The sequence below is a fragment of the Miniopterus natalensis genome, chromosome 3 (genome assembly GCF_054644295.1).
Source record: "Miniopterus natalensis isolate mMinNat1 chromosome 3, mMinNat1.hap1, whole genome shotgun sequence".
Taxonomy (NCBI): domain Eukaryota; kingdom Metazoa; phylum Chordata; class Mammalia; order Chiroptera; family Miniopteridae; genus Miniopterus; species Miniopterus natalensis.
In genome coordinates, this window is record NC_142083.1 from 49953382 (window position 1) to 49977083 (window position 23702).

General features: G+C 37.1%; 1 protein-coding gene across 3 annotated transcripts in view; it reads right to left on the reverse strand.

The window, feature by feature from the left end:
* KIAA0825 (KIAA0825 ortholog) overlaps positions 1-23702 on the reverse strand; it is a 322549-nt gene that overhangs the window by 154096 nt on the left and 144751 nt on the right. For all 3 annotated transcript variants that reach the window (XR_015714258.1, XM_016216140.2, XM_016216139.2), the window contains 4 exons: positions 16570-16975; positions 12182-12341; positions 7792-7947; positions 5675-5769 (listed from right to left, as the gene is read on the reverse strand). Coding sequence is in view for 2 of the 3 variants with exons in the window: in XM_016216140.2 (XP_016071626.2) it covers positions 5675-5769; positions 7792-7947; positions 12182-12341; positions 16570-16975 (817 nt within the window). In the remaining variant the exon portion in view is untranslated. The remainder of the gene's footprint in view (positions 1-5674; positions 5770-7791; positions 7948-12181; positions 12342-16569; positions 16976-23702) is intronic.

Consider the following 23702-nt stretch of genomic DNA (forward strand, 5'->3'; position numbering starts at 1 on the left):
ACTCTCCTTCTCATACTCACAACTGTAAACCTACTCTGCCCCACCCTGTGTTAGATGGCTTTATTTTCCTGGTAAAGTAAGGGGTGACAAGCCAGTTCCTGAGAAAGATACAGGGAGTTAGAGAGAAGAGACAAGTGTTGCGACAGCCAAAGTGAAAATTTGAAGTGAATTAGAAATTCTGTGGAGTAGCACTCAAGGACCCTTTGAGCTATATGATATTCTCCAGCAAATTGTTACTTTACTCAAAATGAATGCTTTTCACAAAGTAAATACTCCAAAATATTTGTTGACTGACTACAGCAAGCAAAGCTCTAGAAGCAGCAGAGAGAAGTAGTTAAGAACACAGATGAGGGCCAGCTCCTAGAGCTCTGCGCCTCACCAGGAAAATGATGGTCATATGCTGCTTATGTTACTAGGTTTTTGTAAGGTTTTACAGTTAAATGTACCCATGGAATTCACCATGGCAAGTGACCTCTCCATTTGCCATCTTCAGTATCAGTATTTTCACAGTGACTATAGAGCTAACAAAAAAATGTTGACCAAAGGGTACACATTTCCAGTTCTAAGATGATCTACTGTGCAGCATGGTGATTAGAGTTAATAATACTGTATTAAACACAACTTATGACATGGTTACGTTCCAATAAACCCATTGCAAGTTGAAAATTCATTTAATACACCTAACCTACCAAACATCAGAGCTTAACCTAGCCTACCTAAAATGTACCCACAACACTTACGTTAGCCTACAGTTGGGCAAAACCATCTAACACAATGGATACACCGTGGAGCATCAGTTTACCCTCGTGACTGCACGGCTGCCTGGGCACCACAGCTCACTGCCACTGCCCAGCATCGGGGGGGAGTATCACACCACATATCGCTAGCCCAGGAAAATATCAAAATTCAAACTCTGAAATATGATTTCTATTGAATGCGTATCACTTTTGTACCATCATAAAGTTGAAAAATCTAAGTCCAATCATTATACGTCGGGGATCATCTGCACGTGAAAGTTACTAAGAAAGTGGATCTTAAATGTTCTCACCACAAACACAAATGGTAATTATGGGATGTGATGGAGTTAGCACTATGGTGGTAATCATTTTGCAATATATAAGTGCATCAAATCAACACCTACAAACTTATACAATGTTACATGTCAATTATATCTCGATAAAATGAGGAAAAAACCTTGACTAGAAATATGGTATAGTAGATAAAGCACCAGGTATAGTCAGGAGACTTCATTTCGAGTTCCAGATGCCATTTGAGATCTGTGACCTCCGGCATGTCATGTAATGTCTTGCAGCCTCACTGGTACCTGTCTCTAATTACATAGTTGAAATGAGGGTCAAAGGAGAGTTGTGTGAAAGTACTTTACACACCGTAATGAACAACATATAGAAGTTATCGATCAGAAGCCAATACATGTGCAGGGTTTTGTTTGGTTCATGTACTAAAGCCCTAACTTGTAGGAATCCTGAGGATCAGAGTGTTAAATATACACATATGAAATAAACGTTAGACAATCTCTTTGCAAAACACACGCTGAGCTAGGATTTCAGGACAGGAAGGAAGCTTGCTCCTGTTTGAGGATGGCCATGTGAGGGGAGTCACCGAGTCTGAGGCCTTTTAGTGGGGGTGGGAAGAAAAGGGTTTTCTAAGGAGCGAGAGCATGCAAACCCTCACTTTGAATGTCACAGCATATGCAATGGCCCAGAGGTGTGTATTCATAAAATCAGTGGCCCCTTTTTCTAAAACTCACCCCTCCGTCACCGGCTGCCTCTGCTACATCAGGAGCTGACTGCCAGGAGCAACTACACACCCTGTGCTAACGGCCGCTCCGCCTGAGAACAGTCGCTGGAGAGCAGCGCGTGCACTTAAAGGCCAGGGACAATGTTTTCTACTCTACACACCCAGGGCACACGCGCTATAATCTGATACAGCGTAAAGGTGTTTTAATCATTACTACAATTAAAAGCAAACAATCAACTCCACAGATCAAGGACTCTTAAAACATGTTTTCTAACCTCTGTTTCCTCTCAGACGTATGTCTGGTTATTGTCCACCTGGAAAGGCCCCAAAGCGATGGCTAGGAACCCGCCGCCACCCCTTCTGCTGTTCCTGCCATCGTGTTTAATTGTGTTTGCTCAACTCAAAGCCAAACTCATGCGCAGTATATTTAGGGGGTTAAGAAAGCACAGCATCCCACTGCATTCGCAGATTACTTTCAACACCACAATTCTTGGGAATTAGTCTGGAATAAATAAGGTAAAGAGAAAAGAGGCAACATAAATTTGTTCCAGTGACAAAGAAAACAGTATCGAAATGGCAATCTGGAGATTCACCATGAATGAAGGAGTGGAGAGTGTGCCTTCTGGTGCGCTCTCCTGCAAATGCAATCACCGTCCCGTTCCCCAGCCTGGATTTATTTTCAAGTGGGTGAGAAAGCAAGCTAAAAACTAATAGTAAGAAACTGTGAAAAGTCCTTTTATAATTTCAAAAGATCAATGCACAATCTTATATGGCATTAAAGGTAAAGGTGTAGAACTGATATATATGTTAATTTTCTGAACCTCTAAGAATCCTTTTTTTTTCCCCTACAAGGGCAAACTTTCTAAGTTGAAAAACATAAATCATTAATATATATTCAGGATCTCTTTTCTGAGGTCTTGGCAACTGCGGATTTCCTCAAATGTCTTGGAAAAAAGTCACAAATTTACAAAGGCTTGGTTAGATACTTTTGTCAGCTAACTCGACCTCAAAATGTTCAACTTACATTTTTAGTATCACTTAACAAATACTAACCCTACAGCCCAAATGTCAAAGAACTTCTGAACCAGGGAGTAAAGAGTAGACTTTGTTGCTGAAGAGTTTTTGGCTTGAACTGGATCAATTAATTAAAAATAAAGACCAGTGTTTTGTGCTTTGAATCTGAGCCAAACTTTACATAATAATAAAAATAACAGGCATTTTAACCATACAGAGCTTAACTGACCTGATTCTTACCCAAGTCTGGAAAATGAAGAGAAAGAATACGCGTGCAGATGTTTTCCGTGAGGTTCTTCCAGAGTATACTATTGGCACCGACATAAATATTGATTGCACAGCACATTTAGAGAAAGTCAACCCTGTGCTCATCTGCCAGGGGCTGACTTTTTCTCTGCAACCTTGTTCCTTATTTGTTAATTAATTCAACAAATATTACTCAGAGCCGATGACAAGCCCTAGGGTTGTTATAGGTACTGAAGACACAGAGTAAGATGGGTTGGGTGCTGTTCTCCTGGAGTTTATGTTCTGCGCTGGGGGTTAGGGTTAAGAGAACAAACAGAAACTAAGGTCTCAGAGAGCGATGACTCAGTTAAGAAAGCACAGCAGAGTAGAAGGCTGGGGTGACTCAGAGGGTGACTTGAGATGGGTGATAAGGAGAGGCCTCACTGAGGAGCAGCATGTGCTCCAGGTGGACAAGATGGCACTGGCCATGTGAAGAGCTGAGGGAACTGCAATGACAAAGACCATAAAATTGGAAAGAGCTTGGGGAATCCCAAGAGCAGGAAGGAGGCAATGAACTTAGAGCATGACTTGGAGGGAAATGTTTTGAGATGAGGCCTGATAGTGAGCTGAGGACGTAAGATGGCACATACAACTTCTAAAAGTTCCACGTTCTGTGGTTTCATTTTCAAATAACTATTTTCAGATAACCATGTTTTCAAGAATTCAATGCATTTTTTTTTTTTTTAAATCAGCATTCTCAGATAAGCCCAAACAAGAGAGTCTCTTAGAGAAAATATCAGAAACCATTTTCTTACCAGTTCAGTATTAATCAAGTCTCATAAATAATGTTCTGAAATTAAATGGGAAAGTGCTAAAAGAGATTAAAAACTCTCAGGTGTCTTTCATCCCTCTAAAGTAGATCAATTATGTCCCTTGTAGCTGTGGTGTGTGGTCGTTTGGAGTAGAATACTTTTCATGCCATTCTTTAAAAATCTAAGGCTCTTATTAAGATGAGATTCTAGCTGTTTCTATTAAAAATTCATGATCCTTTTCCAAGAGAACTGTTTTTGACCTGTTACTTCTGGCTAAATTTGTGGGAGTTCTTTTCTTCCACTCCTGCATATAATACTTCAGGGAAATAGACTTTAATAGCTATTGACCTAATTGAAGTATATCTCAATTTGTTAAACAAAAATAACAATATGCAATTTTGGTGAAAACACAAATTCGCTTCAAAGTGAATATCCGTCAGAGCAAATGCAGTAAGTTTTGCAGGATGTGCTGCCCCTACAGTGCCGTTCAGGGGACTGGAAGCGGCAATTCAGCGCTGAAGAAACTTAGTAAAATGTAACGCAGTTAACATATATAAAATCCAAGCCTTCCAAATAGCGGGAAACAGGTGACTTACTTTTCCTAGTTTGTTTCCGGACAGGCGTTTAATGTGTAAACATTATGTAACCATTGGTCCAGCACAAGACCTGGCCTCTGTTGCACCGTCCTGCCTGCCGCCTCTCTAAGCAGCTTTGGGGCAGGACAGGAGCACCCCTGGGCCCGGGCACGAACAGGGCACATTGCGGACGGCTGCCTGCCACGTGGTAGGCTTACGGGAGAAGGCTCCGCCCTTGATGGGGAAGGTTTTGGATTGTTCAGTTTTGTCCATGATGAGGGGGTGAACTTTATTCAGGGGTAAAAATATTAGGAATACCATTGTGACCATACATCTAAGCTACAGCTGTTATTGGCAATAAAGATGCCTTTTTTTATTTTTTAAATGTTCATCTAGGAAATACTGGAGTCTCTCTCTCTCTTAAGATATTTTCTTGTGGGCACCCAGGTTTCTCAAGGACGATTTGACAATTGTACTATGTCACTGTCATTATTCTTTCAGGAAAAATGATACAATATATTTTTCAAACAATATAGAAATACATTCTACATCACAAAGATTATATAGATTTTTCATATGTAAGTATAAGCAAACAGATTATACTTGAACAATAAAGGTGTCTCACACATATATATCTTACTTGAAAATGTGATACTTAACAAAGAAACCCAATTTTTAAAACTTATACCTTATACTTTTCTCTGAAAATTTTAAAGATATTTTTAGAAACCATGCTAATTGATCAAAAATATAAAGAAAATATTTATAATGTTGTGCAAAATAAATTAAATGTTTAGATTCCTTGGCTAAAATCACATTATTTCATTGGGTTGTCCTGTGGGGTGTGTGTGTGTGTGAGGAATATGCAACTGAGAGGGCCAAATAGCAAGACAAGCCAAAATAACTGGCTGAAAAGCAAAAAATTCAATCATAACAGTTTTACTTATATGTTTCCCCTGATTAAACTAGTTGATTTGGCTAGGCATTTTGTATACATTCATTAAATTGTTGTAAACAAAGGCACAGTAATATATGACATTCAAGTCAATAACTTTCGGTGTTTACAGTTCTGAACTATTATATACACAGAGTCAAAACATTTAAAATTCCAACTAAAATCAACTAATTTCAGAAAAAATTGTACTGCCTTTTGGAAATGTTTACTATGTAAAAACAGCACTTAGAAAATATATTTCATATAATTTCAGATATATATACCTTCAGACACCTATATATCCTATATGTAAAGGATTATATATACGTATTTTTCCCCCAAATCCTCAATCTTACCTGTTTCTGAGCAGTACACTGAAGGTCATCTTATCCAGTCCCAGATAATTTGGCAGCAAGTTTGACCAATTCCAGTTCCATTTTGTGATGGCTGACTGTTGATAAATGAGAAGACGCTATTGTTAGTTATTAATCAGAGTTAATATGATCAGTAAATTAAAGCTCCAGCTGTGATAGACTAACTAAGAAGGAGGGGGGTCCAGAACAAGGACTTAGACAGATAACATCAATCATGTCCACAGAAGAAGGTTTTTATTCCAATAAGACAGCAATTAATTTATAAATCCATTTGAGGGTGTAGTCATTATTTATAAAAATATAAATCAATTTCCTGAGTCGTCATTCTTCCAAGTGCTAATGGCATTTGCCCAACAAGTTCCTCTGAGAGGGTGACTCTTTGAAGAGCAAAGCAAAATAACTGGTAACTTGTTCATATATCAGCTTACGGTCTTTTTTAGCACCCAGAAGTGTGAGTAAGAAAACAAACTTGAGGCCCTGGCCGGGCACCTCAGCAGGTTAGAGCATCATCCAGATATGCCAAGGTTGCGGGTTCGATCCCTAGTCAGGGCACATACAAGGATCAACCAATGAATGTGTAATAAGTGGAAGAGCAAGTCCATGTTTCTCTCTCTTTCTTCCTTCCTCTTTTTCCCCCTCTAGAATCAATGGATTAAAAAAAAGTAAGAAAGAAAAGGAAACAAACTCAGAAGTACACAACCCAAATTATCAGATGCAGCTTAATCAGAGTGTGATGTTAATGTTATCTTTTTGGTTAAGAAAATGCTTTAAAGGGAAAATTATAAGGGCCTATAAATGTAAATAACATAAGTGATTCTTCTTTTTCTAATTTAATAGATAATTTCACAACAGAGTAAGGAAGAAAATTACTGTGAAAGATAATCTCATATTTCAGAACTGAATAAAACATGCCATTTATTTAAATGAAGTGAGGATAATTTAACAGCCACAATGATTATTTATGGTTTGGAGCAACCTAACGTACAACACAGGAAAGCAGCCAATAAGCTCAAGCTTATACAATATATATTTGGCTTTAAAGTATTACAGATGCTTCTACTCCTTAAACTAAATAGTTTTGATAATAAGAGTACAGGCTGATGCTTAAAATCCAACAAGAACTATGCCCTGTCACCCGCTGATTAATGGAGCACTCCAATCCTGTCATGGAGCAGCAGAATTCTGCCCCGGGTTGTCAGCATTTGAAGGTCTTACTCTACTACAGTATTGATGAGTGTAGACGAGAGCTGTAACGGGCATGGTAAAAATATTATCTGCATCCCGAATTAGGCCATTGTTTTAATTCTTATTTTCATCAGAGCTCTAGGTCAAGCAATCCTTCTCTTCTGCCCTGTTGGTTCAAATAGTCTGTCAAGAGGCTTCTCGGAAAAGCCACCAAAAGGATAAATAAAGGGAACGCAACCTCAGATTTCAAATATGTTGGCACAAAGGCATTGCTTTGAATATAACCACTGGAACATTCGGCTGAAACACAGGCATAGCCTGACATTTAAAAGTGTGTGGCGTTTATCACATTGACTTTATTCCAAACATCCTGACTTTAAGATCATTAGTAAATTCATTTTAAATTCAGGAACGTACTTAGGGTCATATAAAAAAAGCTAATTTACCTCATGCCACCTAAAATAGGAGCTCAGTGCTCTAGTTATAATTAATTGTCAACTATTTTATAATTTACCTGATAAATTTGATAAATTGGTAAAGATTCCAAGGCTTTTTGTGAGTGTGGGTATTATGGGATGGGGGTGTGGGGAAGCAAAGGAGGGGAAGACTGTTACAAAATGCCTGATTTTTCAGTCCTTCTGTAGACACAGCCAAACAGATGTTCCCTCTGCCCACAGTGAACTGACCTGGTCAAAAGCTAAATTTTATGGACCAAACATATGAATCAGTTTGACAAATAGGAAGAAGGTAAAATAACTTTTCAAAGTCAATTTGTGCAGACCATGCAAATAAACATAAGGCCTTTTGCTTCCTAGAGAAAAGGCTTATGAGTAAATATTCAAACACAAACCATTTTTTTTCCCCTTACTAGTGGAAAGAAACCACACGTTTAAATTAAATGTACCATTACATACCTGATCTAGCATGTTTTCACTAAACGCCTGGTGCACATGGAAAGGGTTAAAGGCAGAAGGCTGATCTTCCACACTCAAGGTTGTTTTTAAAGGTCGGATGGGTAATGGCTTTTCCTCTGAACCATTCATAGAAAACAGCTGTTCTTTTAAATACTCCTTCAAGGGGGAAAAAATTACAAGTCATTGTGGTGGGAAGCATATATTCTCTTTAAAAATAAACTGATCAATATCCAAATCTACTCTTTCAGCACATTTGCCAGATTACAGTGTATTACTTGCCTCAGGACAGAATACATTTTCCGGAGAAACACAGCAGAGTACTAATCAGTTTTGCAATAAACCCATCAAAAACAGGTTCACCTAATATATAGAATAGATTAGAAAACCCTTTAACAAATTCTCACGTAAGGAACATTTGCTTGATAAACCAGAATCTTTTTAATAGGCATTATCTTGTCATTGGTTCATGTGTTAACATCGCCGGTTACCAAAACTTCACTCAGGTGCATGATTAGTCACAGGATAAGATTGTTCATTCATTTATTAAGTGTAATTGCTATCCACTCCATACTCAGCCGAGTGCTAAGTACTCTGATATTTCACTACAAGCTGCCTCACTCTACGTAGAATTAATAATAATGCAAGCTCCTCAATTCTATTTCCATGCTGTGGCCTGAAAAATATCAAGGTACAAAAGAAGATCAAAATGTGTAATTCTAACCCGCCAGCTGCCAGGACCAGCCTGAGCAAAAATAGTCAATCTACCAGAGGCATGGATACGTGGTAGAACTGACAGATCTCAGAGGAAAGGTGGGTGAGGACAGCTGGATGAAGGAAGGTGACTAGTCGACATACATGCATACCCCAGGGACACAGACAACAGAGTGGCGATGGCCAAAGGGAGGGGAGGGCGGGGTCTGGGTGGAGGCCGGCAAAGGTTTGGGGGAAGTGGGAGACATCTGCAATAGTGTCAACAATGAAAAACAGTCAATCTACTGCATTATTCCTCATTTCCATCCATAAACAAATAAGATGAATACCCCTAATCTATTTTATAGGACTCTTTGGAAAGCAACAAATAAAAATGAAGGTTTCTGATAAACCATCAAATGTTTGCTATGAATAAGCAAGTCATGCAATAAATAAGTGTTGTTCCAATTTTTAGGATGTCAATATAATTTTTTTTTCAAGATTAGGATTAAGACTAAGTTAAGAATTTGAGAGTTGGAAAGGACTTCGAAAGTTTTCGAGAAAATCTTGTTACCATAAGTCTGATGCACAGATGAGCCTAATCAGTCTCACCAGGGAGCTGGTAAGAACAAGAGAACTGCAGGCACCAACAAGTTAGGGTCTGACTGTTAAGATGTCCTGGGAAATTGGTAGGCACATGAAAGTCTGAGAGACTCTAGCTCATGCTACATTCAATGGTCAATGGTCGGCTCTGAAAGGTTAGGGACAAGCTTGAGGTCACTCAGGGATGAGTGGTAGAGTTGGGGAAAGAAGCCACATCTCTGGTCTCAGTCCACTGTGCTTTTGCCCTGTTGCTCTATAACTTCATGAATAGAGAATGCCCACTGTATTCATTGTGAAATGCAAATTTCAGATCCCTAAACCCTGAAAATCTAAAAAACAATGGTACCTAAGTTAACACTAATAATCATTTCTTAAACTTGCTCATGGTGGGTCATATCTCTTTTAAAAAATCAATTCTATACTATTTGATAACACAGATTCTTACTAAAATTATTAGATAATGTTAAAGCCATCAGAAAATAATTTTGTGCCTAGATTTATATTTCTGAACAGAAACAAATTTTTCTCCATTGTGATTTCTGAAAGAAATTTTAAAAAGAAATAAAATCCCCTCCTTACCTCAGAAAAAATGCTTTATTTTTACTAATAATCTTCCTCACTAATTTCCTCTTATGTGACTATATTTTGGGCTTTTTTATTTCCACAATTCAAAACAGAAAAAGTGCTCTGCTGCAAGTTGTAAGCACATTTTCTCTCTTAATTTCTCTGACCTCTCCTCTATATTGACACTTGTCATTTCCACTTCTTAAAAGTCTCAGATTTTCTGTGACATTGCTTTAACCAGATTTATTACTAATCTGGTATATTTCTTTAAAAGCAATATATTCTTTAAATATTCTTTCTTGAACACCTTCCCTGTGCAGTTAAATAAAAGCTTATTTATCTACCCATCGTTTCTCTACTTCTCTTCACGGAAACTCTCCACCAATTTCATGACCTCAACTACCATATTCATTGAAGGTCACCAGATCTATACTCCCAGCTGCCCTCATCTGCGCTCCTGGCCAGGACTTCTATGTTCCTTTATCTCAAAGACCAACATTTTAAAACTCATTTTTTGCTCATGACTTTGCTGCTCTCAATAGCACACAGATTGTTCCCCTCACCCAGGCCTGTACCTGTAGATGCTTCTATCTTTACATTTTCGAATACTTAGTGGCACACCTGAAAGCGCTGAAGCTTCATAGTGCCACTCATCAAATGAACAAACATCACAGTGCAAATTCACCTATAGCATAAGCAAACGTCACAGTATAAAAGCAGCCATGAGAATTATGCTAGTCACGTAACCACCCTTGTGTTGTTATTTGGGTTTAACGCCTGTGTTGCTTTCGTAGTCACAAGGCAACGTTCTCTCTACTTCTTTGGTTCTACCCTCACCTTACATTATGAGTCTTAGCTTCCAGCAGTGCAACTCACTCACCACAATAAGCCTCCAAGTACTTAGCTTGACACCCCATGTGACAGACCTTGCTATAACAGCAAGTATATTGAATTGTAATGAAAGAACTATAATAACTTTGACCTTAATCAAAATGCGGTGGTGCCCCAGGAAAGGGTCTTACATACATTAGGTCTCAAAGCATACCTCTTCAGAACAACTGTTTCAGAGTCCCACAAGCTCCATGAGGAAAAACAGCCTTTGAATTTTCTGAATATCCAACTTAATTTTTGTTGATTTTACTTACTGGTGATTACTGATCTTTTTGAGTTATGGGCCTTTTAAAAAGAGGACTAGCCTATCGGTTCTCAATCTATACCAGCCATTGCTGACCTCAGAACTGCTGTAAGGCCATTTTACTAAGGATCTGAGTGAATCCTGATGCAACATCTGTTCCTCAGCAATCAGTAGTTATTTTGACCAATCTGTGTGGCCAGGTGGACATGCCAATACAGACCATGACTTTGAAATGGAGGTGTTTCAGTTAGCCAAGGCCAGGAGTTAGAGTTCCAAAGTTCCCCAGATAGAAACCTCCAACTAGCGGTGAAGGGTTATTAGCAAGAGTGAATAGGCTGTATTACATTGTAACATCTCCATACTGAGCTCAAGTCCCTTAGGGACAGGATGATTTTTTCATAGCTACAAATTCCTCAGTTCCTTCCCAGGTGATCGCTGAATACACTATTACATCACCTGTTTATTGACTGGTTGATTAGCTGTTGGAAAGCCAGGAAACAAGATTTACTTGAAGTAACTTTCAGATAGACAATAGTGAGAAGAACATTCATATAACTCAGTTGTAAAATGCTGTGATAGAATTTAATTCATTCCTTAGAAGCATATGGTTTTTAAGGTCTATTTCATTGAGATAAAGAGTGTATCATCACATTATTCATATTATACAATTTTTACCATTCCAAAAAATGCATTCATGTGTTTGCAAATATAAACATAATTCTATTCACATTAGATGTCACATTCTAATTCAGATACATATGATCAAATTAAAAACCTGATTAAATGAGCATACTTCTATTGTTTTAAGTAATAACCGAGATGCCGCTCTTTACATTTTTGCTAAAACAGCCTGAAACATGAAAGGTCAGAGGCTTAACCCAGCTGAGAGGTGGACAAGCATGACATTGGTTCCAACCAGTGTCTGTGCATTAATGCATTTTCTTGGGTTAAGCTAGTTGCTCCCACATATGGCTCAATATTCTTCTGAAATTTTCTCATTATGTAAGAGGTATGCTGTCTACTTGAGACGAGCTACAGAAAATTCTCTCCAGAAAATTCTTCATTTCACAAACACCAGATTTGTGACATTGGCTTAACAGTCACAAACACACAATTCCCAAACTACACCTCTAGTCTATAGGATTCAGAACTGAACTGAGTTTATGAACCGTGTTATTGTTTAAACCGTATAAATAAAACCTACATTGTTTCCGTGAAGCTTCTGCTGTACAAATGCAGAACAGCCGGGGCTGAATAGATTCTATTAATAATGCAATATTGAGTTTGGTATTGACTTTAAGAAGTATTATCGCCTCCTTGACTAACCCTTAGCTGCCAGCAGACGCTGCCTCAGGCCAGTACACACCTAATTGCTCGGTAAAAAGGCCGTTTCCCTACCTCATTGAGCCACATGATGTGATAAATTTGCCTCAGGTACTCGCTGCCACCTGGTTTGTGGCAGATATCCAGGACCATCATGTTTATTTTCTGCTCAGTCAGTTCAAGAGCAATATCTCCTTCTTCTAAGACTGTGCTTTTCTCCATTGTCATAAATGCACTAAATACAAAGAAAGCAGAGACATATCAGTGATGAAGAATTGTAAAGGGGAAAATAAGCAGAGAGATTGAGTGTGGAGAGTCGATGCAAGTCTCATATTCAAAGCACTCATAAAGACTTTGCTCAAATAGGTGAGCCTCCCCAAACCGCTGCTGCTCATATAAACAGTGCCTTAGAACTAAGCACCTGAAAGCATTTTTAAAAAATTGAATCGTTTCTTTTTAAAACATTTCTTTATTGCATTTATACTCCTATCTATAAAACATTTTCCCATTACTGCAATTGTTGAAATTGCCATAATCATGGGATGAAAACAAAACATTTCTTTTTAAGAACACGTTAAGAAATAATTTGTATTTTCTCTTTGAGGATAAAAAGTATCTTTGATGCCAGAAATAGCTTTGGGATGGTGTCTTTTGTAGATTCCTCTCTACACCTGTCTCAGAACACATTAAAGACTAATTAAAGTGTCAAAAGGGGAGCCTATTAAGCTAAATATAGGTGGGGTGCTTCCTGGCCCTGTGCTTACCACTGGGTATTTTAAATTGGCCTTTTGACACTTGTTGCCTTTAAAAAATATGTGCCCCCTCTCCTGTTTCTTCTTGGTAACAGATACTTAGTAAAAGTCACTGCCCTGATTATTCTTCTAGGAAAAGGGTCTATTATCACTACCCCAGGAATGTGCAAATTATATTTGGGAAATATTTCTTTTATATAAGAACTCATATGCTTATTATTGACTTTAGACATTATTTACATAGTAATAATGCATGGCATAATTTTTTTTTAAAAAGTTCCCAAACTAAAAGTGCAAAATAAGTCATGATATTCAACTTACATCATATATATTCCACACTAATTTTCTTATTGCAATTGCTATTTGGATAATGTTAGGCTTTGCAATTTAAATATTCTTAAGAAAACGCATGGTTTTCCACTGTTTCCCAGACTAAACGAAATTTAATGTGGTATAATCAGCTCTATACTGCAGTTCATTACTGAGATTTTGCCATGATTATAAAATTAGTTCTGCTAAGAGTCAGTGCCACTGACCTGAAGACTGAACCAAATGATACCCAGCTGCTGGACATTAACTTTTATATTGCTTCCACATGTAGCTGCAAAACATCCTTCTTTAAAAATAAAAAATAAAAAAGCAAAAACTTTACTCTCATATAAGCCTTGCTAAAAAATAAAGCAAATCCTACTTTAAGAGATTTTCATTAGCTAGAGTAAATCTTGAAACAAACAAAAAAACCTTGTTTCAGCAAAAGGAATTTGTCAGTGTTTCGAAGCTGCATACAGGTTGTGAGCAAAATTTCTCGTCAGGCTTTGCAGAGGCTGACATTGAAAAAGTTGAGGTCCTCTGACAAAGGAGTGCCTCAGTGTCAGCCCCGGAATTGTATCCTTTCCTGTCCATCACTGTGCAGGTGAAGCACATGATTGGATTCAGTCAATGCTGTGATTAATGAGTTCCTCTCTGGATTTGGGACTGCATATCAATCATGTCATTAGGGAGAATGTGCCCTGAAAGAGGCAGACCTTAGCCAAGGAATAACTGCATTAATCTTAATCTGTATATGCACCCAGCCAGCCAAGTCAGGGTCACCATGATGAAAAACAATAATCTTCAACTCGACAAATTACTTTGCAAAGACAGACATTTCTTTACTTTTTGGGCTGTGTGTTCTCCAGAATCTAAGTTGACTGTTTACAGCTTGAGTGTTACTACAAAGTGAAGGTTATTTTAATGAATAGTAATGCTTTCAGGCAGGATGCAAGACAAGCAATGCTTACAGCTGCCACCTTTTCACTGCGGTTATATGCACAATTTCCATAAAATCAAAGTTAAATCGGGATGCAAGTGAAAGAAATCGAGCTAAATGCTATTTTGTAGCTCCAAGAAAATCTTCATGGAAAATTAAGATTTCATTGATCTTAACAGAAGAACTATTTAGTTTAAACGCTTCCATTCTCACACTTTATATATATGGCAAAGCCAAGGCAACTTTCCACCTATACACAGACATCATTGTTTAAAATACATTTTCCTCCTGGTATAGATCTATGAAATAAATGATCGTTGAAAGTTTATGTGTAGACCAGATACTCAACTTAAAATCAAAGTCAAGGAGAAACATTTCTATAGCTCCCAAATCCTGTAAGAAATTACCTAAAGAGAGTTAATAAGTCAAATTGAACTCCTTTTCAAATAAATGTAATAAATAACTTTTAAATCTGCTTTTTGAAAAATATTGACACTACCTGAGAAATTGAGAAAGACACAGCATTGTGCTGATTACATAATTACATAATATAAACTCAGAATCTTTGAGGGCTGTCAAATATTTTTAAAAGTCAGCAATTTGCCATTTTGGATGCATACTGCAACAGATAGCTGATCAGCCAAATATTAGCCAACTTCCTACATAGGAGATACCAGATGTGTTGTTGCTGTTTGTAAAATACTTAAACTAAAATCAACTTTTAAGGAAACAATTTTACTTATGGATTCCTGTATGTGGCCCCAGGTGTGTGACTGAGACATACTTTAAACTGCTCTTATTGCTAGAGGGGCTCCTAAATCAGCAGTACCATAAATTTAACTTCGTAACTATAATCAGATCCACAATTTTTACTCTTCTTTACTCTCCTTCTTTCATAACCACGGCATGGAGAATGACATCTGGCCTTAATCTTTAAGTCATTGGATTAAAGCCTGTAAATCGGTATCCAATGCAAATGTAAAGATTGAGAAGGTCATTGTCAATGTTACTAAGCTTTTGCCTGACCTTGTTATTTTTACCCACAGGATGTCTTAAAAGTAAATTTCTAGAAATCAGTATGACAAGACCAGGAAGATCAGGTTTATTGACATTTCCACATTTGGATTAATAAAGCATTTTACAGATTAATATAAACCAGTAAAGAGTATTCGTTATCATAATACTAACCAGTGAGTTCAATGTATTTAAGTAGAGTTTATAAATAACTAATGTTTACTAGCTGTTGTTTTTTTACTTTTTTTTAGAGAGAGGGAGGGAGGGAGGGAGGGAGAAAATTAATGTGAGAAACATTGATAGGTTGCCTCCCATATGCTTCGACCGGGAATTGAACCCACAACCTTTTGGTGTACAGGACAATGCTCCAACCAACTGAGCAGCCTGGTCAGGGCCAAATGCTTACTAGTTTTAAGTCTGATGCTAAGAACTTTATGAACGTTATTTAATTTCTCAAAAAAATTCTATCAGGTTGGCATCATCCCTGAAAATGAGGTTTTGAGAGAGATTCCATCACTTGCACAAGATGGCCCACTAACAAGGGATTTGTATTTGTCCATCTGATTCCAAAGCCTGAGCTCTTTATCGCTACCACGTACAAGGAAAATTAACAACTTGAAGTCATTTCAGGAAAAAAGTTATAATTGTATCTGCTGGCAACATGAGTATAGTTTGAAAGAATGGGGGACTGTGTGTGAGTGATGTAAAAATGAAAAAGGGCTGGCTTAGTGATCTGCAGGCCATATGAGCCCTGATTCCTTTATCCATATCATGCAATTCTATACTGAAGACCAATTTTAAGAAGGGAGGAGTCTATGTACATATTTAAATTCAGCAGGGACCCTTAAAAGTCTGCAGTACCACAAATCATTTAGCTGTTGGTGACAAACCTATGAGGAGGCTGACATTTTCATACAGAAACAGCTGGGTGTGTTTATAGCTCGAGTGTGATATGCCCCAGTTGCCCTCTGGGATTCTTACATTACCAGATGAAAAATGTGTACCTTTTTGACAATCAGGTACACAGAAAGCAATAAAAAGCCTTTTATATCCATTAATTCCTTCTTAATTTAATCTCCATGCCCAATCCATTTACAAAATGCTCCAGGCTATCCACTAGATACCTGTTTGCACACTGAAAAGGAGTGAAACCAAAATCTCCTGGGTTTAACTGCCACCCTTTTAATCAGAAACCTTAAGATGGTGACTAAACAGGTATAATGTTCCAGTGTATCAATGGGTCTCAAATTTTAATAGGGCAAGGAATGTCTAACAATCCAGTTTTTAATGGAATATTTATCTTTTTCGATATTCATCAAAATTCCCATGAAATTACCAAAATGACCCTTGATGCCTATCTGACAATATTTTGTTGTTGCTGTTTATTGGCGATTTTGTTATTGTGAATGTATTTGATGAAATTTAGTGAAAGAAAAACATTGCTTTACCATTCGGTGCTCAATTTCCTTGCTCTCAGCAATTGGCATTGAATCCAGTTGGGTTTTCGCTGCTCAATGCTCTGTATGACCTTCTGGGTCATTTGATTAGGGCTACTCTGCTCCCCGACGATGCTTTTCAAACACACACAGATTAAACCGAGTTTCTCTTTACTCCATCTGTCAAGGGAGGCACCTGTTAAAAGTTCCACAGTGTTCCCATCCTCAAATATCCGACATATAATTACAATCAAATTCCAGACAAGCAGGCTAGCTTTCTTCAAGTCAACAAAGTTTTTTGACATTTTTCTCTCAGACAGAAAAAAGAAGTATTTAATTGGGGGAGGCAAACATGCAATCACCGTAGGTAACTTGCTGATTACAATAGATACTGCCTGAGCAGCAAGCCTTGTGAAGCCTGGGGAAGAAAAGAAAGAAAAGGTATGATTAATATTAGCATTTGCGTTCCATCACTGTGTGGTTTTGAGTGTTGTGTGGGGATGTTTAATTTTGTGGAGAAAATTGTTGAGAAGAGCAAGTGCTTGACGTGTTCTGACAGAACTCTACTGGGGTCCCCTGCAGTACTGTCTAAAGTTTCCCAAATGTCAAACTTAGTTTTTCTCTCCTACAAATAAATATTAGAAAATTCAGAATTATTATTTATAGTTTTATCTATTAAGACTGTGGGTTCAAAGGGCCCAGGTGTCCTAACCTAACAAATGCAAATTGCTGCTGCTGGACATATCCGTGGCCTTCACTTCAGTCAGCCTTTCTCCTGCTCCCTTGAATCCACGTCAGAATTGTCCCAGCTCCTGTCAAGACTGACTCCTCTTCATTAGGTCTTGGCCCAAATGTTACCTCCTCACAGAACCTTCCCTTACCATTCCATCTAAAGCAGTCCCTTCATGCCCTTCCTATCCCAGCCCAAGTCCCTCCATATCATTAGACCTCAATTTGTTGCTTTTATTAATTGCACTTAGTATCACCTAATGATTATCTCCTTATTTGTTCACTGTCTGTCACCCTCCACCAGAATATAAGCTTCATGAAGCCATTGATGTATCCAGAGCACTTAGGACACCATATGCAACAGTTGTTCAATAAATACTTGTTGCATAAATGAGTCCGCAAACTTTCCTGGTTACCTCTACCACTCTTCTTTGCTTCTTTGAGTACCACGCTAGTTCCACTTCTTACTAACACTTCTTATTTGCTAAGAAGTCTGTGGCCCATTGACCGATGATTCTACACACCCTCCTCTGCTTGGTATTATTTCTCTGAAGGATTGACCGATGCTCCCTCTCTATACCAGGGCTTCTCAGCTTTGGCACTATTGACATTTTGGGCTGAATAATCCTTCGTTGTGAGGAGCTACCCTTTGCAATTTGGGATGTTTTAGCAGGATCTCTGGCCTCTACCCACTAGATGCCAGTAGCATCCTCCTCAGCTGTGACAACCAAACATTGTCAAATGTCTCTTGGGGGCAATTTTCCCCCCCTAGTTGAGAATCATTTTCCAGATGACTCGGTTCTTCAGTCTTGGCCTTTCTCCAGGGCAGCAATCCTAAAACTTCAGCTCCCTGTTGGTGTTCCTTTTTTCTGCCCTAGTCATCATGAACTCGGTATCACTAAAACCAAAGTCTAGTTTTCCTCACAATCTGGCTTGGCCCTTGGCTTCTGAATATCTCACCATTCTCACAAGGAATGCCCTCTTCACATGGGCCACCCACGTTTCTCAATTCTTGTTTCAAAGTCCTCTTCTCTTATGAATTTAATTTGAACATATTTTCCATATGACTATTTTGGTAATAGGTCCATAATATGCCATGTTGTACCATATTCTGTATTATCACCTATTATTGTTTATGTTATATTGTTACTTATGTCCTCATGAGTTGTCTTTACACGTGGACTAAAAGCTCCTCAAGAGTATGGAAAAAAAATCTCATTGCTTCTTGCATATCCCACAAAGCCAGGCACAGTGTTTTAATCCACTCTGTACATAAATTAATTTGAACCTTGGGACTAAGTGAGAAGTCAAAAGAACATAGCTTTTAGTACTTCCATAAAACATTTATTGTTTTACTGAACAAAAATAATAGATTTTTCAAGGTATTTGCGACACTTAAAGAAGTCAATCTGCCCTAAAAAGTACGAAGCTCTTGGAAAACACATGTCTAGTCTGTGACTCCTCAGAAATTCATGACAACTTCAGAATCATTTTAAAATTAACTAAAGCAGTTTTTTTTTTAAAGTTTGTAAACTGGGTGCAACATATATTTGAATAATCTCATAAGACTGCTGTATTAAATAAAATAATAAATGTGAAAGTACCTAGATACTTGATAAAAAAGAGTTTCTTAATAAATATTTTCCTTTCACTCAAATAAATGTTTAGATGAGCATTAAAATATAAATAAAGCAAATTAAGAAACTTCTTTGTGACCCCTCTTCTCTGTGTTCTTAAATTATTTTACATGTCTTACGTTTCTTTATGTGTCTGTGTCTCATACTCCCCATTCTAATGTCAGGTATTTGAGCGAAAAGATTATATTTTATATTCTGCTTATCCTAGAGAGGGTTTAACTTCAGACACTGAGTAAACATTTGGCAATCTAAGTAGATATCAGGTAAAGATTACCAATTCTCTTCATACCTGCACTTCTGATATTTTATAAAATCTGAGGACTCCAGGTACTCAAATCCACTACTTCATTAAAGCTTAAGGCAAATTCCAACCAGAACCTTTAGGCTGATGACAAATTAATAAATCCATTCAACTAATCACTGGGGCTCTGAGTCTATGATGATGTTAACAATACACCAGGGAGGGATCTTTTAAGACTGCCACACACTCATTTTTCTGTCTTTATTTAAATAACGTGACTTCTATCTAAGCCACATATATGTAATATAAGAGCCATACCAATCTCAAAGCTGATAAAGTGTGAAAAAAAGCATGTCTTAGAATAAATGCAATGTGATATCTATATTTATGTATTTGTCATTTCTTCCTTCCTATGCATATAGTCCTGACTATAATATAGTTTGCGGATTGTAAAATGTGCAAAAGGAAAATTTACTATGAATGAGGTAAAGACAAAATAATCTCTTAAAATTAATTAAACATGTTTATTAATGGTGTAACATGTCAACAATAACTTATTGAGTAAGAATAATGTGATTTAATATGCTTTATTATTTTCAAAATCTGGGCTTACCACTCTGTTGAAAAAGCGGTTCAAAGGTTAGGTCCTAAGTTTGGTTTGTTTCCATACTTGGTTTTCATGGCTGTCACAGGGCGGGAAAGGCCTCCGCATGAACATGCACAGAGCCACGTGGAACGCGCATCAGTAACTGTGCTTTCGAAATCATGGCACTTGCTTTTCAGTCTGGGGCACCAAATAGGCAAAGGCTGTTGCTGAAATGTGACTCATAACTATTCATCGTTCAGGATGTCAATTAGCTGTTCTTGCAAACAAATTTAAAAAGTATTTTGCTTTTATAATTTTAAGCAAAATGTTCAAGAATCACTTAAATTCTCATTTGGAAAATTTTAATCATGTTAGAAAATTCTATTTCTAAGTTCTTAAGTGTGCAGCCATAAAATTTTTATAGGTGATAGTGATTTTTATAAAATGAATATTTCTGGTGTTTATAAAAGAAACTCCCTAATGACTTCTGATAGCGCTTGTGTATTTCTGCCATCAGTTTCTTTCTCAACAGTCTGCACGTGAACGCTGGGTACACTCTCCTCATGGTGCCGCCTCTGTGTCCTCTCCGGACTCCAGTTTCAGTTAAAGCAGTTACTCCGGCAGTTTTCCCATAAAGCATTCTTTTTATTTAAAATGTAATTTACTGCTAAGAAAATATATTCTCCAGTATATTTTTCATGTAATTGTTGTCAAAGAAACAAAACAACTAGTTCTTTGTGTATTTGCTGTTTGAAATAAGGGAGCAAATACCTAAGCTGATCTATACAAGAAATATCTGAACTTTCCTTCAACTCTTCCATAAATTTCCTACTTTGTGTAATTTACTGTGATATTTACTTCTTTAAAGCTTCGGTGTTTTCTATGTGAAGGTATTTGCTGACAAAGAAACGAAGATGTGCGTTTTAGTTAGTCACCATAGTGGTTTCCGTGTTCTGTCATTTTCATTGTGTCAGGAAGAGCGAAGGTTAACCTTAAGCTAATGACCTTCAGAAAAGGTCTCTAAACACTTATCATTATTTTGACAAATTTTGCAAAGTACTCAAGTACTGAATGAAATACATTTGACTTAAAACATTGCTGGAGGCTATTACAGAGGTTTGTTTTCATGTTTTAAATGCTTGGTTTTGAAATCTTTTGTTAATCAAGATGACTTTAAACTATTTCTAGCTAGTATCTCAAGGCATAATACTCACTTAGGAAGGACTCATGTTTAACAATAATGTAAGGGAAGCCATATTTCAAATGGTTTTTCCACACATTTCCATTTTTATTCTTTTTTTTGGCTAAATCTGATCAGATTATTATTGTTTTTCCTTATAATATGGCTGAGAAAGAGTTCATGTTAGAAACAGAAATGTGTGAGCTTTTTAACTTTGTCATAGTTTGCTCTTCCTTGCATTCTCAGTATTAGTTTCAAACTGCAGTTGATTTTGTTGGTTTACAGGAATATGTTAAAGCCACTTGCTTGTTTTGTGAAGATTAATTTTGTTAAAAGTAGTTTCTGAAATGCAAAGGACAACCTTAATTCATTATTGTACGCTAAAAGCTAATGAAAGAGTGAGGTTACTGTGTTTGTTCCCTGCCCAACAATATTGTCCCCAACACATGACTGGCTCACACACAGGCCAAGGGAGAATCCTAGTGACAATCTCCATATGACATTTTAGTAAAGTTTAAGTTCTTTCTTTCTTTCTTTACACAACAAAGAATTGTCCTGTACACATTTGAAAACAGTTACACTAGTTTTCAAGCACCAAGAGGAGATATCTTATTTGTAGCTTATCTCTGGCCTCAATGCCAGTGCCTGGTAGTATTAGCAATTTACTCAGTAAATATCTATTGAAAGAATAAGTGACAATGTCTGGCATGTAAATATTCTCTTTCTTGTATCTGGAAGTGAAAATAAAGGTTGAGCGCTCTCAGTCTAAAAGAGGGCAGAAAGGAGGAACAGTGCTATTCTCCTAATGTCATGTCCACCAGGAATGCACAAAATGCTTTATAAAGTCACATTTTTCACCACCTACTTTTATATAATTATGTGATTGGGCCCCTTCATGACTGTTTATTGTAGAAGTGTTGTACTTCTACTCTAAGTGATAATTTTATAAAGATTATTTAGTAGGGAAAACCACAAGAACTAATACCTACAAAGTAAGCATTTTTTGGAACCAGAGGTTGTTAAGATGTTATAGAAGAATTCCAAAATGCTCTTAGAAAGCAAAATTACTTATCAATAGAATGACTTGAAAGCCACATGCAAAATGGTGCTAGCCCTATGACATCATATGTTAACTATAGATCATGCCTCCTGAATTGTTCAAAATCTATGAAATATCCAAAAGCTAGAATGAAGAGTGATGGCAACAACTTGGACAAGGCAGAGCTTAAGTAATGGGAAGGTGACATTTTCCAGTTTCAATGAAATGGCTTTACTAGATTCAAAGGCAGTTTAATAGGGCTTGGACAGAATTAAAACATTACTATGAAAGGTCACAGATAGATAATTGATTTGAGTTTGTAATATAAGGTTGTTGGATCAGAGCCACACTATTCAGGATATTCGTGCAGAAGAATGAAAGAAAGACTAGTCCCTTCAGTTGACTTTAATGGGTTCGGCTGGAGTATTTTACTGCTGACAGTTTCTTTAGTTAGTGAAAAAATATTCTTTTAAAAAGATGAATATATTGCTGTTCATTTGTTCAAGAAATGAAAAGACCGGAGCTGAAGACTATACTGCTTGCTTTTTGCCCATTGACCAGATAACTAGAACTATCTGTGCTACTTTATGCAGCATGAGGTTTTTATTTTCACCTAAAGCTGTCTCTTTTTGGTAATGACAAACGTGTGTGTGTTTTAAAGCCTGTTTTTTTCTCAATGCATATTTAAAGGTTTTAAAATTGTTTCTTGTCTAATCAAGTTGAGATTTTTAAGAACCTCATTTTTAATTTGTAATAAAAATTTACAACTTGATTTTTTTCAAAACAGTCAACAAACCGCAAGCACTTGTTAATAAAGGTATTAAATAATTGTCAAAAAGAATGACTATAAAAAGGAAAAATCCTATTTTTAAAACCCTAAAGAAGATTCATGAATACAGACAGATATATAACATACATTCAAAGGAATCTTGTAAATTTCTCAGAAAGTAGAAACATCTAGATGGGAATAAGCCATTTAAAAAGAGAGGACTTGCCCAGCTGGCATGGCTCAGTGGTTGAGCATCAACCTGGGATCCAGGAGATCACGGTTTGATTCCCGGTCAGGGCACATACCTGGGTTTCGGGCTCAATCCCCAGCGGGGGCATGCAGGAGGCAGCTGATCAATGACTCTCATTATTGATGTTTCTCTCTCTCTCTCTTTCTCTCTCTCTCTGAAATCAATAAAGACATTTTAAAAATAAATAAATCAAAAGAGAGGACTTGATTAATAAAATAAATGAATAATGTAAGTAACTGATGGTTCTTAAGTACACTTGGTAGATGCACTGCCTTGAATAGGAACAATGCATGAAATTCAGAACCATAGATAGGCGTTAGAGGAAAAATACTGTCAGAAAATATGTGGTTACTAAATGGGGTGCTATTTGTGACCTAAAAGCCACAGATCTAAGTGTGTTAACAAGAGAAAAGAAAGTTATAATTGGTAGTTGAGGGGAGAAATTTCAAGGAAAGTATATTTAAGCTAAATATCCAGCAATCTTCTTAAGAGTATGAATTTTAGATTACTCAGTAGATTGAAAGGAAATTAGTCAAAATCATGTGACTAATCTGTGAATACTAACAAGAACACAAAATGTTACAGAAAATTTGGGATTGGTAGTTAAATAAAGAAAATGACCATCTCAGTCACTTCCATTTCTAGTTTCCTTGATCATATGACTCACAGAAAAGAAAATAACAGGTCCCAAATATACATGGTGAAAATAAGACT